The 12,325-nt window shown below is 40.4% G+C and overlaps 1 protein-coding gene across 3 annotated transcripts in view; it reads left to right on the forward strand.

Moving 5' to 3' along the window:
• vps13b (vacuolar protein sorting 13 homolog B) overlaps positions 1-12,325 on the forward strand; it is a 293,873-nt gene that overhangs the window by 144,156 nt on the left and 137,392 nt on the right. For all 3 annotated transcript variants that reach the window (XM_005742923.1, XM_005742921.1, XM_005742922.1), the window contains exons 23-25: positions 2,282-2,516; positions 4,909-5,126; positions 8,945-9,148. In XM_005742923.1, coding sequence (XP_005742980.1) covers positions 2,282-2,516; positions 4,909-5,126; positions 8,945-9,148 — 657 coding nt within the window. The remainder of the gene's footprint in view (positions 1-2,281; positions 2,517-4,908; positions 5,127-8,944; positions 9,149-12,325) is intronic.

Raw genomic sequence — 12,325 nt, forward strand, 5'->3', positions numbered from 1 at the left:
CTCTGCTCCTTGAAACATTGTGTGCCTTTATGTATAAACATCTAGAAAGTCAATTGTCTGACTGCCCTCTGTCGTCATCTGTGAGATATTATCTGTTTATTGTTAGTATATTTCTGTGTAATGTGGCAAGACTATGACTGTCGTACACCTGACATCATCGTTGTGTTCCATCATAAGCACTTTAAAATCATGAGCAAACACCAATATAAGGTGCTGTGTTATTTGTTCACATTCACTGTAACAGATAGGTGCCTGTGTTTTCTACCCTGTAATAGTCACAACTACCCTTTTTAAACGAACAAAAATCACCTGCTTAATCATTTTTATTACATAAAATTCCCACAATTCTATACTAAAGAGGTTGATACAGATGTTTCCTCTCAAAAACACAAACAAATTTCCATTGGTTTTTAATTTCACTGAACCTATAATGATTTATGTTCATAATATTTTTCTCTGATTATGTGTAAAACTTTAATTCCTAGAAGGTGATATATGGTGACAGATTCGGTCACTCATCAGGCACAGCGTGGTTCTGTAATAGTTATTTACAGTCTGTGTCTAGATGGCAGTTTTAAAAAAGTAAATAATAAGTAAAATGTTTATATCGATAATTACTATGATATTGTACTATTGTGTACTTACTCAGAAATATGATATACAAAATCCCTTTGAATTATAATTGAGCTTCGTTTTACATTAAATTAGCCCTGAGATCATCCAGGTGCTTAATCAAACTGTCACATGATGTGAACTCAGTGATTTCATTTTTTCTATCACACGGTGATTAAAACAAACTCATTCTCTGGATTCTAGTTATTATAATAAACTTTGCTGTAATGCTTTTTTGTTGACATTACAGTATAGGTAACTGAAGCCATTGCTCTTATTTTTTCTGTTTCCTCGTGTTCCTTATACCAACACACCCATCAGCCAGTACCGTTGTTCTGACGATATTTGATGGTTGAGGACTTTGGCACATATCTGTTTATATATATATATATTCAAGATGTCCAGCAGGATAGCATTAGCCTCAAGCACCGTCGTCAAAGTGCAGGCCCGAGTCACGGTATTAAAGCCGGCACTTTCCGTATGTCAGCCTGCTTTACAGCTTAACCCTGCTTAGATCTGCAACAGCCCAGGCAGTGTCGGTGATTTTTTTTTCTCTGCGTGCCAGCTCTTAAAAAGGCCAAAGCGTATGTGTCACTGTGCAAAAGCGTTCCCATTTCAAACCACCCTTTAAAGAATAATCAAAAGAGGAAGCAGAGTATGATGAAAGTGTAACCATATCTGTACTTCTCTCTCTTTCTCAGTGTCTCACTCTCCTCCTCTTGATCCTGCTTTCAAAGTCTTTTTCTCTGTCTCGCCTTCTCTTTCACTTCCCATGAAAACTTGGAGATGGTTTCCAGGCCCGTGCAGTTATAGCCAAAGATCATACAAGTGCATATGCAAATTTTGATGGTGTGTGTCTTAATGTGTGCGTAACGTGTTAAGATATGCCAAACATATCTTACAGTATAACTTGCTCATGAAACCAGAGGGCTCATAGAGTATCCACCTCTCTAATAAGTGAGACTAAAAATAAGTAGAAGTAGTCTCTCTGACAGAAGTGAACACACATCCTCACACAAGTATCTGGCAACACCTGCTGTCTGCCCCCTGGACCCTGCACCCCTTTGCTTTTCATTAACTAGGCTAGTAAATCAGTGAAGTTATGGTAAAATGGAAAAACACAAAGCAATATTGTTGCTCAAAGTTGTTGCTTGCACTCTTGCCGGCTACTGCTTACTCATCTAAAGGCTTTTGATTTTTATTTGATTTGTTTATTTATTTATTTATGTATTATTTGGGACATTGTGCAGCTGGGACTGATCTCCAGTGCTTTTTAAAAAGACTTTACTATTTAACTGACGAAACCTCAAAGTTTTTTGTTTTTCTGTTTCAGAAAATCACAATAAAGGCTCAGAAAAATGTAATGTAATGTATGTAATGTGCATTTTGTAAGACGGTTTAGTGTGTGTGACCAAATGTAGGGTTTTTTCTTTTTTAAACCAAGGAAAGTATTGTTCACCATGTTCAGGCTTTTCCAGCAACACCCGGAATATTGCACAATTTCTTTTTCTTCTATTCTTTCCATCACAGTCCAAGTTCTGTAATACTGGCAAAAAAACTGAACTTTTGTGCACTTGGATGGCATAAGACAGGTGCTTGTTTACTGATGGGTGAGGCTGAATTGGCTAACATGATTAATGTTCCCCTCTTTTTTCTGCCTTTTTTCAAGTTGGAGCTGCAGCCCTGCTGTGTGTTCCTCCCCAATGACAGCCTCCCTTCTCCGAGCACTATCATCTGTGGCGACATTCCCGGCACTGTGCGTAGCTGGTACCACAACCAGACCAACATGCCTGGGACTCTGGTAGTTTGCCTGCCTCAGATTAGTATCCTCAGTGCTGGGCATAAGTACATGGAACCACTACAGGAGCTCCCCTTTGTGGTCTCAAAGCCCATCTTGGAAGAAGGTAGGTTTTCATACCACATCTAATGAAATCTAAACTTTCATTAGAATTATTGAAATACTCTGGGACATACACCCAGATACACAGTGATGTCAAAAAGAGTGATTTCAAAGCTGAAATTAGAAACACTGGTGGTGATAGATGCATAAGCTAAAATTGGAAATCTTGGGAATTTAATCCCACTTAGTGAGAAAGAAAATATGACTTAATCACTTAAATAACTCATTTAATTTCTATTAATAATTAAAATGTATGATTTCACAATAGTAATAGCATATATAATGTCAATTCATCATCATTAGAGTCTTTTCAACACTGAGCAAACCTTTGACCCACTGCTACTCATTTACCATGACAAAAGACAAACAAACTTAAGTAGCGCGACTTTGAGAGATAGATCGTGCACATGTGGTGTGCACACCTGGTGGAGTTGACACAAGCAACACTTAGATGGTTGAGCAATGTTTTCTCTTCAGGAGGAGAAAAAAGGGGGGCACACTTCTTTTCTCCAAACTTTTTAATGACATCAGCATTGGGCATGCAGTTGTAAAAAACAGAGGAGAAAGAAAAACGACAGCAAAAACAGTGACATCAGCTGCCTTGTCAATGTTGCAGTGAAAATTAACAACCCATGGTTTTAGTAATTCATTCCTACTCTTTGAAATGGTCTTCATCCCTCATATTCAATGCTCGGGATCAAAGCAGCCTGCCAAGGGCGTATTGGTAAAAGTGCTCTTTGTGGCCCTGTGATAATGAACCTGTTCCTCATCCCTGTAAGATGGTACTTCCAGGGTCAGCAAGTTCATTGGTTCAAGCACTCCCAGTGCTGCATGCTGTTTCAGACTCACAGATTTAATATAAGGCCTCAATTTACGCTGTGTTTGTGTATCTGGTTAATGGATGTGGCGTAATCAATTATAGATGAAATAACTATTCAGTATTCCTTTTCTCAGGTTTTCCATTTCACAATAGTAAAAGGTTATGTAATGTCCAAGTTTTTTTTCATGTGCTGGAAAAATGTTTTTACTCAAGCCACACCACTGTCTATTTTGTGGATCCCATATATGGTGGGCAATTTAAATAAGTGGGTTCCTAAAGGCATCTTAGAATCAGACTCTGTCAAGATCTGGCAAAGCTGCCCTCGCTGGATTTTAACAAAAAGGAAGAAAAATGAGAAGAAGGCCCCCACGTTCCAGGTACTTCAGAACTTGGGAATGACATCACTCCTGAGTAAGCTTGTTCCAAGAAAAGCGAGGAAAAACAGGATTTGTTTTGGTTCTTTGCAAGGTAGAGCGATTCATACATCACTAGCTATACAATATAATACTCGATTATGGGTCCTTAAAAACAGTGCTGCATTCAAAGATAAAGCCCGGTCAGTGCTCTGCTTATTTAGTTGAGTCCCAAATACAGTTTACAGTTTTAAATCTATTTACTTTCACTGCCACCATCTTGGATTGTTAACTCGGGATGGGTGTGGGTGCTCCGACTTTCTGAGTGTGAAATCCAAGTTTAGGGGTTCCGGATTCAAATTCTGACTGAGAATTTGGAAACACCATTCGTTATACCGTGGAGTAAACTGCAAATAATAAAATAATACAAGCTTCTCATTTTTGTTATATATATTTATGCTGTTACCAATCCACAGCATTCCACATGCAAAGTTTAAGTGGCACAATATACCAGGTGATGACCTCGTGGTGAAGTGGTTTACACATTTATTTGGCAAAGTTGCTGGTTCAAGTCCAGCTGGAGCCATAAATCATTTTTAGGGTTGTGTCAGGAAGAGCGTACAGCAAAAAATCACTCTGCCAAATGAAACATACGGAGCTACCCGCTGTGGTGAGCCCTCGTGACCAGGGAACAGCAAAAAGTAGCTGCTTCTTCCTGTAAGAAGTCCAAGCTAGACCTTAGCTCATAGCTTATGATTCATACTAGTTTTAAACTATACAAATATTGAAAATAGATGTGGTTACACTGAAGAGACATTAGCAAATTTATATTCAGCGAATAAATCTAAGTGACAGATTCTCTCAAAAAGGGAACACAGCACAATCCTTCTTACCTCTAGAGACCAAAATATGCCGAATTCTGTGCTATGGTGTGACACGTGTATACTGGATAAAACTGTTGCCTTTCATATGGCATAAACAATATGGCAGATTTGTAGAAAGATGGTCTATTCGTGTCTTATGGAGAACAATATGTACAAATCAGAAACACCTAGGTTAAATGGGATAACACAGAATCACATATTTTTCCTGAGACCATAGTTAGTGTTGATCTCTTTGCCCTCACATCACATAATGTCTGTCATCCTTGCATCTCTTTGCCATTTGCAATATACGTACTTGTTTTCATATATCGTTTGCTTTTTCTTTATGTCTAACTCCAGGCGATGCCTTCCCATGGACGATCAGCCTGAGTCAATTCAGCATATACACATTGTTGGGGCAGCAGCAAAGCCTGAGCCTGTTGGAGCCGATGGGCTGCACTTCCACACTAGCTGTCACATCCCATAAGCTGCAGAGCTCTGCTGAAGGAAGGCACTCCTTTGTAGTGTGCCTCCATGTTGATCTACAGCCCGTCCACGTCAAGTGCTCCAACCCTCAGGTCAGTCAGACAGTCTTCGCAGTCACAAAGTAGTCATTAGAATTACATGTATATTTATACAAATCATCCCCTTGTAAACTTTCCTGAAATATGAACGCACGAACCCTGGCAAGAAGATCCTGCCTCCGCATGATTTTCTGATATAGATTGAGTCCAGTAAACAAACTGCCTCATCTTCTGAACTCGTATAATTTTCATGAAAATGGAAGTGTAAACATGAGAGTGTTGCCTTGTTTGTTTTGGTAAAACATTTTGAGGTCTCAGTCAAGAAGAGTAAGGGATTGCAGTACTCACCATCATTGTTTTACAGCACGTTATTATGTTTTAGTGAGACTGTGATGAATACGGACGTACTGCAAACGGAACATGTTTGTCTCCCAGTTAGGTCCCTGTGTTGTTTTTCATTTCTCTCGTAGAATCACATCTACATGTACCATTACACATGTTTTGTTTTTTCACAATTGAATTAGCTGTATTGAATTAAGTTCCTCTGTAAACACTTAATTGGGTCAACCTTTAGAGCGGTCACACTGTTAAATGTCTTCGACCACAGTGATGAGCCATGGTGATATTGAGGGGAATTGGTACCAGAAACGAATTAAAGGCCTTAATCTGCTTGCGGTGAAAAGTTTCCCAGAGATGAGAAGAACTTTACTGAGGGAAAGTTTCTTTTCTTGCTTCTCTAGTCTCCCCGTCAAGTATGCTGCTGGTGTCTGGCAAAGCCGGGGAGGCTTATTGTGATTATATGATGAGTCATTATTAGTTTTTGGATGCCATTATAATAAAAAAAAAAAATCGTAATTCCTTTGCTCTGTCGTCCCATCTGCTCACCTCCCTCTTCTGTGCAAAATTTCTGACTTGAGGGGGATAGTAATAAGCTAATGCAGTTTCAAGTCTCACTGCAGCTTTTTAAGAACTGCTGCCAGAGCAACCCCACCCTCGCCAGAACAAAAGAGACCTCACACTACTTGATCGTCTTTCTAATTAGCGTTGCCATCTGGGGGAATATATATGGGGTTGTCAGAATGCTGCACAGTTACTGTACAATAAGTACAATGATTGTTGGATTTTGGGGGTAAAATTACATCTGCCCTTTCAAAACAAATAAATTATCACAGCGCTGATTTTGAGATATTAATACATTTAAAGTAAACAAATAGAAGCAACAAATTTGGCCCCTTAAATTTCCACACGGCTACTCGGCTGCATGTTTGTCACATTAAGTCAGATTTTCCATTTCCATTACATGATGGATTACTTCATAGCACTAACAAAAGTATTTTTAGACAGTGTGGTGAAACAGTCGAGCCTTCAAGCAAACACCGTGGTGCGTTTTCACAGGTAGCAACTAGTATCGTAGTCGTATTTTGTATTTTTATCTGTGACTGTGACAGTACACGTGAAGATGCAAATTTCCTAATGAATTTTGGATTGTGCAGGTATATAGATTCAACCACGTCCGCAAAAGTGTGAGCAATGAGAAACCAATGCAGTCCATATGACACTTGTATGCCTTTCAGTCTGGACAGGAGGAGTTAAACGTCTCCATATTACTTCAACAAACTGACTGACTGGCTGTCTGAAAGTTGGGGTTACTAGTTGTGCTTTAACATTATCAGGACCACCTTGGAACGAGCGTACACACAGCAACTGTTTGCTTTAACCTTTGGCACATAACTGTACAGCATTTCAATGAACAGATATGCACACATACACACACCTGTTCCCGTGTACACAAGAGTTACCACACATACTCAACAATATGTCATTTTTGTGAAGTTTCTCTATAAACTGCTCCTAGATAAAAGGATACAAACACTCGCCATCTGCATGCTGTCCTGTCCCTCTCCATCTGTGTGTTTTTATGAATGACTGTTGGAAGCCTCTGTTCAGTCTCCAGTTTGTAGTACTGCACCCTAACAGGCCTCCTGATCTGCAGATGACAGGCCTTTAGAGAATCCAGGCCTCCAAATGTTCCCCAACTCATGAAATGTTGCATCTGTATTATAAGCTCATGTAAGCGTGTGTGTGTGTGCATGTTTTTCATGGCCCAACCTACCCTAATAGCAGTAGCTGAGCTAAACTGTCTAACCCTGCTAAGCAGAAGTATCAGCAGCAGCAAGTTGACATAGGACAGGGTAAATAACAGAGGGAAGGTAGGAGATGAAGAATGAAGATCAATGATGAAAGGGTGGATGGAAAGGAGTTCAAGCTCTGCTTAGGTTTCATCATAAAATTAAGGACAAGTCTTCATCCCAGATGCTAATACAGAGGTCACGTAACAACCCTGTCATTCATTTTCGTGTTGATCTCACTGTGCACACATTTTCCCTTTTTTTTCCCCCTTTGCTCAGCAGTCTTCAGTCTTTTCTTCCACATCTGCTACTGAGTGCAGTAGGCCTTGTTGTGCTTGATTGGAGTTCCAGGCCCCAACTCTCAGAGAAGGGAGCACGGTGCCGTACCTCCCCTGCCGGCAGTGCAGTTTGGTTGGGTATGGCAAACAGCTGTTGGCCCTGTCCCTGGACAGCGGCTGAATCGGCGTAGCAGCTCTTCCTGGACATGTTTGAAATGGTGCAGCTGTAATGTATTGTGGTGCTTCTAATTTGATTTATGATTATTTGTGGAAGACCTCCCTGCAATGTGTGCGCTAACAGGAGAGCATGTGTGCGAGCGAGACTCTGAGAGTAAAAATGTGCTCAGAGTCTATTTCGTATGTGTGCTCATGTGCCTGTGCACCTTTAAGTTTAAGGGACCCTCAGTGGTGGGGGCTGCGGGCTTAGCTGGCTGCAGAAGCGAAGCATTTGAAATCCAGAAATTAGCTCACTGTGAAAGCGTGTTGCTTTTCTCCCTTCTTTCCTCCTAAAAAGCACCAAGTGAATGCATGAATAACCGAAAGCATCACATCACATTCCCCTGCTTTCGTCTCATGTTTTCCACTCTTTTTTTTTTTTTTTTTGGCTTTGTTGTTGTTTAAAGCTAAGGCTCTTTTCAATGCGAACACATGATAAATAGCTGAGAACACTTGACGCAGAGCCTTCAGTTTTTCCTAATCGTGGTGAGTTTTTAGCAGGAAATTGATGACAGAATTTAACTTTCCTCTGAGGGTGTTTCTTTGGAAGTTTTGTTGTTATGGATAACAAATTGCACAGTGAAGCACGTGTGTAAGCATGCTGCGCCTCGCAAAGTGTGACCCATCGAACAGAAACACCAACGCATAGGTTTTACATCATTTTTGAGAAACGAGGCCTCTCTGAGTGACAAGTACAGAAGTATGTTAAGTCAGAGAGTGAAAGAATGAGAATGATAGAAGTCCATTTCTTGCTAATATTTCCTTTTTCTCCCTTTCCTTCTCTCTCAGCTTTTACTAGGTTTAGTGTCACATAACAACAAAGCTGCCAAGCCAAATCATGGTAATGGCCTCAGAAGTCAGAACTACATGAGAACTCCCCAGTGCAGCTGTTTGAGTCAGACCTTGGCAAAAAAAAATATACATTTGAATTTGGTTTTGACTACTTGTGGTGTGTTAGGGTTATCTTTTGAGGCACTCAGTTGGCACAGAATACTTTTCAGAGTATATAAGCTAACTGGGAAAACTGAATGATACGTGTTTAATATGTTCTCAGTTTCCAAACAAGTGCTGTTAAACAAGGAGATGACGCACAGTCCTCACTTCCCATTCAAAATGAGTGTTTTTTCCCCCCAAACAGAGAAACCAAAAATTGTTTCGCTGGTAGACTGTCTTTATAATTGTTTTCAACCATAATTACAAAATACAAAACTAACGTTCTCTGTTTATCTCTGCTTGGTTCACCCTCCAGGTTCAGTTGTTGTATGAGCTCTTCCTCAGCTGGAGCTCAACGTGGGCTCGTCTCCAGAGGCATGGCATTTTGCGTCAGACGTCCAACATCCCAGATCCGCCTGCCGGTGCCGCTCCATCCTCCCCTGTACGCAGCAGCGCTGGCACCGCCCTGCCTGACACCAGCACCTGCAGTCCTTCTGCAGACTTTGGCTCCCCCACTGAGGTTGGAGTTTCTCACAGTTACACTTTTTATTATGTCAATTCAGAGTTTATATGAGTTATGGGAATCATCTGCACATCTACACTGTTTTTGGTTGTTTTTTTTCATCCAGACAAGCCTCTTTTCATAATCGGGGGGAAAAAAAACACATGAAATGGTCCATTATTTCATTCACTCATTGATTCAGTTGAATGTCTGTCCATACATAGCACTGGCTTAGTCACTTCTGAACTTTGCCTTTGTCAGAATCAGTGTTCCAGCTTTAATGTTGTGTTACTTTTTTAATATGCGACCTAAAGACAGCCTGCCAACACCCATCTTTTCTCAGCTAGCTGCTGTGAGTAATGCAGTAACAAATGCCATTTAAGCCATTGTTGTATACATAATTCTGGTGCTGATTTACAATTTTAAGTGCAAATATTGTTATTTTATTGTTATGAGTAGCTGAGTCAGTCTTAACACATGTGATGTGTCAAAAAAAATGTTTTGTTTCTGGAAAAATTTTAGAGGTGGAAAAGTATAAATCACTGCTTGCGTTTCTTACATGATTTTTTTCTTACTCAGTGAGGTTTTATACTCCAGGCTAGGCAGAGAGTGCTGTTTGATTCGTTTAAGCTCAGCCTCGATTGAGGATAAACTTGCCTCTTAACTGGGGGGAAATAGTTACCTGTTGTTACATTTTTTTACTCAGATTAAAAATCAAACCCAGACATAAGTTTGAAATGTAGCAGTGCATATGCATGTGCAATAACGAAGGCTATTAAAGTCATATTTTCTTAGGGAGTAGCCTCAAATATAATTTTTTCCCCTTTTGTCTCTAGATGGTTGTGGCAGTTATCCCAGCTTTAGTTAATGTGGCAGGAGTTTTTCCTGCTGTGTAATACTCTTGCAGCAGCAATCAGTGCTGGGGATCCATGGCCTTGGGGCCACCAGGACACTGGATAATATGTCTATGTGTGTTTTTGTGAAGCATAAATATAGCATTTATAAAAATGATAGTGAGTGCGGGTCAGTGTTGGCATAGTGGAAACTAGTCTAGGCTATAATAGTGTTCGACCAGCAGCTCCCTGTCACCACTGTGGGGCCCCAGGGATCGCAATACAACCACCATACTGGCCTAAGAGGCAATAGCGTGTACATGCTTATGAAAAAAAGTGTTTCATATGTCAGTGTGCATCTGCGCCTACATTTGTTTCCTTGCTATCGACATGTGGGTGTTCTTGCGTCATTTGTGGAACTTGGAGAAGTGGCAGCAGTTCAGTAGAACTGGGAAGAACCTGGTATAGTGCCTCTATAGCAAGGCCACGGTGGCCCCTGACAGCCCACTTGTCACTGTTTACCTAAGTACAAACACTGGTAGAAGTGTTTAGTCCTCTGGGAGGCCGAGTGATTGAGCAAGAATGTAGGAGCTGTTTTGATAAGTCTCAGCAGTAGTGGCGGCAGTCTCCCCCCAACACCCCACCCTTTCTTTCTCTAGCTACATTCACATTACACCCACAAAAACCTCTGCCCTACTGTCCTCCCAGATATTTTCTTCCCCATTTGTGTAAAAATATAAAGCAATCTACTCATACTTCTGTATTTTGTAAACAAGTGTTCTACTAGTATTTATTAATTTACACAGCATAGTATTTAATAAACAGGCATTCCCCTTTCAGCCGTTTTATTGTTTCGCCACACTTTTCTGTTCATCGTACCTTTTAGCTCTCTTTCCTCTGATGGTGATTTTAATCTGTTGAGATTTTTTTTACAACTTTTGTCGCCAACTTGTGTGGCTCGCCTGACCACCAGTAGTTTACCTGCACTATTAGGAGCAATGATTCTCTAATAATGACTCACTGCATTAAAGCGACAGTGTTAAAGTTTCCAAGGGGGTAACTTCTGCTAAGGATTGCTGGAGTTGTTTGTTAGAAAGTAAATAGTTCCTGCATGAAACTGGTCACAACGAGGTTTAAAAGTTTAACCAATTAATGATTTCTGGAAACACTGCCACTGTGTTTTAAGCATTATTCGAGCACCACGAGGCAAAGAGAAAGCAGACATTTCTACCATTAGCAGTCAACGATCCAGGTTCTCTTCTTTTGCTTTCTCCATGTCTGTAATTACTTGTCACCCTATTCTGTCTTTCCTCCATGTACCCCCAAGCATTCTGCTCTCCCTCTTCTTATTCTTCACTGCTTCTCTATCTAAAGTGGTATCAAGCAGCACTCTTATTTCTTTCTGTGCTATTTTCAGTCGGAAAGTTTCCTTTTCCTCTCCTTCAAATTATCCTTCCACCTGTGCCTGAGCCATTCTCTTTTTAATTCTTTTTTTTTTTCAGAATCATCCTTTTCCTTCTTCCTTTGACACTTCCCAGCCTGCTGTTGTCTTCCAATGTTTGGGTCTCTCTGATGAGCAAAGACAAACTCTGCAGAGAAAATAAACCCGGATCCTCAGCCCGTTTATAGCACAGAGGCCCAGGAATTAAACTGTATACTTTACAACTTGGCTTGCGGAGGTGTGGGAAAATACTTCTAGAAAGTGTGTGATTGTTTGGGGCCCTGATCTGGCAGTTCAGGGACGTAGCAGAGCCCACCTTCACCAAAACCACACCAAGACCTCACTTTGATAAGACACTAAAAATAACTTTTACCCTGGCTTTTTTTGTTTGTCAGTTTAAAAAAAAAAGATATATCATTTTTATTTTTGAATTCCCCTTTTTCACCCTTAAAACTAAAGATGTTTTTAATATGTGTTGTATAGTTAAAGTCTAACTTATTTCCCCCTTGTTTAAAAATGACAGTACATGTACTAAATGTTTTATAATATATAGACAGTACTTTTTTCATGGAATTTGACATGGCAGAAAAGAATGACATTAAAATGCTCATAATTACTTGTTACTTGTGACTGTTGCGGTTTACACGAGGAAAAGCTTTCTAAAGATGACAGCAGTAGTTCTGGCCTGGAAGCTTTAAGCAGTCGAGTGTCCAATGCTCGCACACAACCACGCTGCAGTACATGGTGGTTGGTTCCCACAGCGCCAGCAACTGGCTCCTGTTTCCACACATGATGTTACAGAGACTAATCCTACCAAATGGTTAGAACTGTAAACTAAACAATCCCAACCACACACACACACACACACACACACACACACACACACACACACACACACACACACACACACACACACACACA

The sequence above is a fragment of the Pundamilia nyererei genome, unplaced genomic scaffold (genome assembly GCF_000239375.1).
Source record: "Pundamilia nyererei isolate P.nyererei 1_Seehausen unplaced genomic scaffold, PunNye1.0 scaffold00125, whole genome shotgun sequence".
Classification (NCBI taxonomy): domain Eukaryota; kingdom Metazoa; phylum Chordata; class Actinopteri; order Cichliformes; family Cichlidae; genus Pundamilia; species Pundamilia nyererei.